The 6,885-nt window shown below is 31.4% G+C and overlaps 3 protein-coding genes across 3 annotated transcripts; all 3 read right to left on the bottom strand.

Moving 5' to 3' along the window:
- Nucleotides 1–342: 342 nt before the first annotated feature.
- On the bottom strand, nucleotides 343–2,037 carry LOC138347483 (uncharacterized). Its single transcript, XM_069295777.1, has 4 exons — nucleotides 1,870–2,037; nucleotides 1,539–1,772; nucleotides 1,272–1,381; nucleotides 343–1,087 (listed from the first exon to the last, which is right to left on the bottom strand). The coding sequence occupies exons 1-4, from the start codon at nucleotides 2,035–2,037 to the stop codon at nucleotides 343–345; spliced, it is 1,257 nt and encodes a 418-aa protein (XP_069151878.1).
- Nucleotides 2,038–2,114: 77 nt separating this feature from the next.
- Nucleotides 2,115–3,797, bottom strand: LOC138347482 (uncharacterized). Its single transcript, XM_069295776.1, has 3 exons — nucleotides 3,716–3,797; nucleotides 3,223–3,567; nucleotides 2,115–2,347 (listed from the first exon to the last, which is right to left on the bottom strand). The coding sequence occupies exons 1-3, from the start codon at nucleotides 3,795–3,797 to the stop codon at nucleotides 2,115–2,117; spliced, it is 660 nt and encodes a 219-aa protein (XP_069151877.1).
- A 389-nt stretch (nucleotides 3,798–4,186) lies between these two features.
- Nucleotides 4,187–5,049, bottom strand: LOC138347481 (uncharacterized). The gene is made up of 2 exons (XM_069295775.1): nucleotides 4,816–5,049; nucleotides 4,187–4,750 (listed from the first exon to the last, which is right to left on the bottom strand). The coding sequence occupies exons 1-2, from the start codon at nucleotides 5,047–5,049 to the stop codon at nucleotides 4,187–4,189; spliced, it is 798 nt and encodes a 265-aa protein (XP_069151876.1).
- Nucleotides 5,050–6,885: the final 1,836 nt, after the last annotated feature.

The raw sequence follows: 6,885 nt of genomic DNA, 5'->3' as shown, positions 1-6,885 counted from the left end.
CTTTCAAGGATGCTTGCCCATTATATTCTAGTTTAGTTATAGGATTGATCTAGAGGAGTATGTTCAACTAGCGTTTCTTTTCGCTTTTGTTCAGACATGTAACGGTGTCATTTTTGTAAGTATACATGTAATGCTATATTAAACTATTTCCTTTATTTAATGATATTAAGGTTAGATGGTTGATGGTGAACAATTATGAATCTAATATATTGATTAGTATGTATTTTAAGAAATAAAAAGTTTCAAATTTTCCTCTAAAATTAACCTAAACGAAGTAAGAATGACGTAAGTAGGCTTGTCTGCAACCTCTGAGAGTTCAACGACATTGGTCTCATTTAGAGTCTAGACTTCGGTCATGAAAATCAACGTGAACGTTAACGTCATGTTTACACCAACTTCAATGTAAACCTCAACATTAACGTGATCATCAAAGTAAATATTAACATAAATGTCAACGTCAACTTCAACAAGAATATCAACATCAATGTCAACATCAACGTGAATGTTAAAGTTAATGTCAACATCAACATAAGTGTAAATATCTGCATGAACATCAATGTCAATGTCAACGTCAATATCCATGTAAACGTTAACGTGTTGGTAAATGCAAAAGTTATTCTCAACATCAATACGAAGATAAACATAAATGTCAACATAAACATCAATGTCAACGTGAACATCAACATCATTATGAATGTGAACGTGAATATAAATATAAATATGAACATCAATGTGAATTTCAATGTGAACGTCAACGTCAATATTAATTTCAACGTTAGTATGAATTTCCACATCAATGTAAACGTTAATATGAACGTCAGCATCAACGTCAATATCCACGTACACATCAACATCAATGTCAATGTCAATGTAAATGTAAACGTCAATGTGTACACCAACGTAAATGTAAACATCAACAAGAGTGTCAACATCAACGTGATCGTCAATGTAAATATGAATGTAAACATCAACATCAACATGAACGTAAATATTAACGTGAATGTTAAAGTCAACATCAGTATCAATTAAACAACAATCAGCATAAACGTCAACGTAAACATCAACATATTGGTAAACATGAATTTGACTGTCAACATAAATGTAAACGTAAATGTAACATCAGCATAAAAATGAATGTCAATGTGAACGTTAACATGAACATTAATGTAACGTCAATGTAAATATAAATGATAGTATAAACATCCACATCCATATCAATGTTAATATGAACATCAACGTAAACGTCAACATAAATGTTAACATCAACATACACGTAAACATTAGAGTGAACGTCAACATAAACATAAACATCAACATAAATATAAACGTCAACGTCAATGTCAATATCAGTGTGAATTTCAATATGAATGTGAACGTTATACTATATGTCAACATTAACATCAATGTGAACGTCAACATAAACCTGAATGTTAACGTATAACCTTAACATTAACATAAATGTGAACATATTTTTAAAAGTCAATGGGAAAATAAAAGAAAATGTCAGCGTGAATTTCAATGTCAACACGAATGTTAACGTTCACATGAATGTGAATGTGAATGTCAACATCAACGTAAATATGAACGTGAATGTCAACTTCAACGAAATGTTCTACGTGAATGTCAACATAAATTTCAACATCAACATCAAAGTGAACGTCAATGCCAACGTTAATGTCAATGTGAACGTCAACATAAACATTAATCTGAACGTCAATGTGAAAAACAACGTAACTGTCAACATGAACATAAACGTTAATGTCAATGTCAACCTGAACGTAAATATCAACAGCAAAATAAACTTCAGCATAAACGTGAACGTCAACATAAATATTAAACGTAAATGTGAACGTCAACATAAACATCAACGTGAACTTCAACATCAATGTCAACATGAATGTTAATATGAACATCAGCGTGAACGTGACCATCAACCGCAACGTCAAAGTGAATGTCAACGTGAGCAGTAACATCAACATCAATATGAACGCCAAAGTAAATATCACCGCGAATGTCAACATGAACATGAACGTCCATATGAACATTAACATGAACGTAATGTGAACGTGAACGTCAACGTGAACATTAACGTTAATGTCAATGTGAAAGATAACTTAAACATCAATGTAACCGTGAATGTCAATATGAATATCAATATAAACATCAACGTCAGTGTAAACGTAAATGTTATAGTGAACATTAACACAAATTTTAATGTCAACGTCAATTTGAAAGTCAACATAAACGTAAACATCAAAATAAATGTAAACGTCAACATCAACACAAATGTCAATGTGAACGTCAATGTCAACGTCAATGTAAACGTCAATGTAAACATCAAAGTCAACTGAACATCAATGTCAATGTCTATGACAATCTCATCACCAAAGTCAATGCCATCGTCAAGATCAATATGAACATCAGCATGAACATCAACGTCAATATCAACATCAACGAGAACATTAACAAAAATGTAAATATTTATGCAAAAATAAACGTCAATGTGTACATCAACATCAATGACAATGTCAACGTAAATGTGAACGTGTCATCAATGTCAACATAAACGTGAACAAAAACATCAATGAAAATATGGATGTCAACGTCAACAGTAACATGAATGTGAACATCAATATAACATCAGTATCAACATAAATATAACCATCAGTGTGAACGTCAACATCAATTGTAATTTTAAACGTGAACTTAAAATGTAAATGTAAACCTCAGACTAAACGTGAATGTAAACATCAACGTGAATGTTAATGTCAATATCAATGTGAACATCAACATTAATGTCAACGTTAATGTGAACCTAACATCATCACCAACGTCAATGTTAATGTCAAAGTCAATGACAACATCAATGACAATGTCAATATCTAAATTGTCATCAATGTAAATATGAATATAAATGTTAAAAATCAACGTCAATGTGAACATTAAATTTGAACGTCAACATCAACGTTGATGTCAACATCAACATTGACATCAACATCAACATCAACATGAACGTCAATGTCAATGTCAGCATGAATGTCAATGTCAATATCAATGTTAACGTGAACTTGAACGTAAACGTTAACATGAATGTCAAGTTCAACATCAATGTTAACGTGAATGTAAACGTCAATGTAAATATAAACGTCAATGTAAACATGAACGTCAATGTAAACATAAACATCAATGTGACATCAACGTTAACGTGAATGTATACATCACCATCAATGTGAACATCAACGTAAACATCAACACAAATATAAATATAAACATCAACATAAACATCAATGTGAACGTTATTGTCAAGGTTAATGTAAACATCAATGTAAATATGAATGTCAACATAAATGTGAACGCTAGCGTCAACATGAATGTTAACGTGAATGTCAATGTGAATATTGACGTGAAAGTTAACATGAATGTCAATGTCAACGTGAACGTCAATGTAAACTTCAACGTGAATGTCAATGTCAATGTGAATGTCAACATGAACATGAACGTCAATGTCAACGTCTACGTCAATATTTATGTGAACATGAATGTTAACATCAACATGAACATGAACGTCTATATAAATATCAACGTGAATGTGAATGTCAATATCAACGTAAACGTGAATATCACATGTATACAAACGTCACTCCAATGTGATTGTCAAAGTAAATGTGAATGTAAACATCAACTTCAACAATAACGTCAATGTAAACGTGAATGCTAAAGTCAACTTCAGCATCAATGTAAATGTTAATATCAACATGAACAGCAATGTCAATGTCAACATAAACATCAACATCCATGTAATGTCAAAAATTTGGTAAATGCAAAACTTATCGTCATCATCAACGTAAATAACAACGTAAAAATAAATGTCAACATGAACATAAATATTAATGTGAACATCAACATCAACGTGAATATAAACGTAAATGTAAACGTCAATATCAAAGTTAACGTGAACGTTTATCTCAACATCAACATAAATGTCAACGTCAGTATGAACGTCAATATCAATGTAAACATTATTATGAACATCAACGTCAATGTTAATGTCAACGTCCATATAAATGTCAATGTCATGATAAATGTGAATGTGATCATCAACATCAATATAAATATAAATGTCAACAGAAAAATTAACGTTAATGTGAATGTTAACATTAACGTTAACGTTAATGTAAGCATGAACTTATGTATGAACTTCAATAGGAATATAAACGTAAATGTCAACTGGAAAGTTAGTGTGAACGTCAATGTCAACGTAAATGTGAACGTGAACAATATAAAGGACATCAACATTAACATCAAAGTCAACATCAATGTCAATTTCAATGTCACTGTTAATGTCAACGTGAACGTCAATATGAATGTTAACATGAAAATCAACGTGAAAGTCAACGTAGACATCAATGTGAATGTGAATATCAATATTAACGTCAACGCCAACATCAAAGTGAACGTTAATGTCAAGCTCATTAATAACATAGCCATAAATGTCAGCGTGAATGTGAACGTCAACATCAATGTGAACGTTAACACAGACGTCAATGCAAATGTTAGGATAAATATGAATATCAACATAAATGTAAACATTAGCGTCAACGTAAACGTCAACATCAACGTAAACATCAACATGAAAATAAATGTGAACGTCAACATAAACATCAACGTGAATGTGATCGTCAACATTAATGTCAACGTGAATGTTAATACAAACATCAATGTAAACGTGAATGCTAGCGAAAACGTCAACCTTAATGTCAATATGAACATCAACTACAACATCAATATGAACATAAACATCATAATAACATATACGTGAACATAAAAGTGAACATCAACATCATCATCAATGTTAACGTCAATGTACACGTCAACATCAATGTTAACGTTATTGTTAATGTTAGTGTCAACAAAAACTTCAATGTCAACATGAACGTCAAGGTTAATGTCAACGTCAATATAAACATCAATATTTTGGTAAACGCAAACTTGATTGTCAATGTGAATGTAAATGTTAATATAAACATGAAAGTCAACACTAATATCCATGTCAACATAAATGTCAACATAAACGTAAACGTGAACATGAACTTCATAGTTAGTGTCAACATCAGCATAAAAGTGAATGTCAACGTGAATCTTAATGTAAACGTTAATGTGAATGTCAATATCAATGTGAACGTCAACATCAATTTAAATGTAAACATCAGTGTGAACGTCAATGTCAACAACAATGTGAACGATAACATAAACATCAATGCAAACGTGAACATCAACGTGAATGTTAACGTGAATTTCAATGTCGACATGAACATCAAATGTGAACATCAACGTAAATGTGAACGTCAACGTGAATGTCAACATTAACATGAAGGTCAATTTCAATGTGAATGTCTATGTAAACATCTATGTGATCGTGCACATCGATATAAATGTCAACATGAACATCAACTTCAACGTCAATGTCAACATAAACTTGAACTTCATGTGTACTCCAACATTAATGTTAACATGATTATCAAAGTAAATGTGAATGTTAAATTCAACTTTAACATTAATGTAAACGTCAATATAAGCATGAAAGTCAATGTTAATGTCAACGTCTACGTAAATATCAACGTGTTTGTAACATTCCAGAAAAATATACTTATCTAGTGAAGAGCCTATTAACTTTTAAAGAATAGGCATTGGGGGTAAATAGGCATCCCAATGCCTAACATTTAGAAATATTGGGCATATTAAAAAATATTGGCTTAAAGGGTGTTATTCAATTTTATATGTATTAACAAGCTTCTGCAAGAAATGTACTTGCAATAAAGACCCTAATCTAAAAACATATATTTTCTAGTATTTGCACAATGGGTGCGAGGTATCCAAGTGTCAAGCCTAGGAAAAATAGCACATGACCAATTGAAATGGGCATGTAGATTAAGAAGTTCCCATGGACATAGTGAGGATATTTGGGACCATAAGTAAAAATTCCAAATTAAACCGAAAGAATAATTAGTTAGGGAAGTACACATAAAAATATATGAGCAACAACACATGTGCAAGAATTTGGTTACGGGGGTTAATGCGGCTAGGGAAAGGCGCACATGTGGGGTCCAAGTCATGTAGGGATTATATTCCTAATAAAAACTCTAGGATCTCACTTATGTAACTAATCAAGGGACCCGACAACCTGATACACAACTGGGTTACACTAACCTAGTAACTAGTTCAAGAAACATCCTAGTGACTAACCTATGATGGTCCAAAGAGTTAGTTATGGTACAAAAGACTTAAGGGTACTTTATTAATTACCCTAGGTCACCTAATTAATTAAATTAGCAACTTATTTAATTAATTTTAATGTTCAATACGAAATCCTTACACTAGACAAGTAACTAACTAAGAAACATTGTAGTACCTAACCTAAGATGATCCAAAGGGTTAGTTATGGTCCTAAACACTTAAGGGTACTTTACTAATTACCGTAGGTCACATAATTAATTAAATTAGAAACTTACTTAATAATGCAAATGGGAAAGTTGAAATCCTTACACTAGACAAGTAAATAACTAAGAAACATCCTAGTACCTAACCTAGGATGTTCCAAAGGGTTGGTAATGGTCCTAAAAACTTAGGGATACTTTATTAATTACCATAGGTTAACTAATTAATTAAATTCTAAATTTAATTAATTAATTTAAATAGTCAAAACCAAAACCACTATGCAATTCCCAGATTTCGGTTAAGTCAAGTGTTCTTCTAATTCTAGTCAATCTAGGAGGGGTGTTTAAGTAAATTAACTAATTGGTTTATTAATTAACTTAATTAGTATAAAGTTGAATTATTTAACATAATTTCCTTAGACTTAAAACCACGATTATTCACTTACAAACG

The sequence above is a fragment of the Solanum lycopersicum genome, chromosome 3 (genome assembly GCF_036512215.1).
Source record: "Solanum lycopersicum chromosome 3, SLM_r2.1".
NCBI lineage: Eukaryota > Viridiplantae > Streptophyta > Magnoliopsida > Solanales > Solanaceae > Solanum > Solanum lycopersicum.
This window is presented reverse-complemented; position numbering and strand designations above follow the sequence as displayed.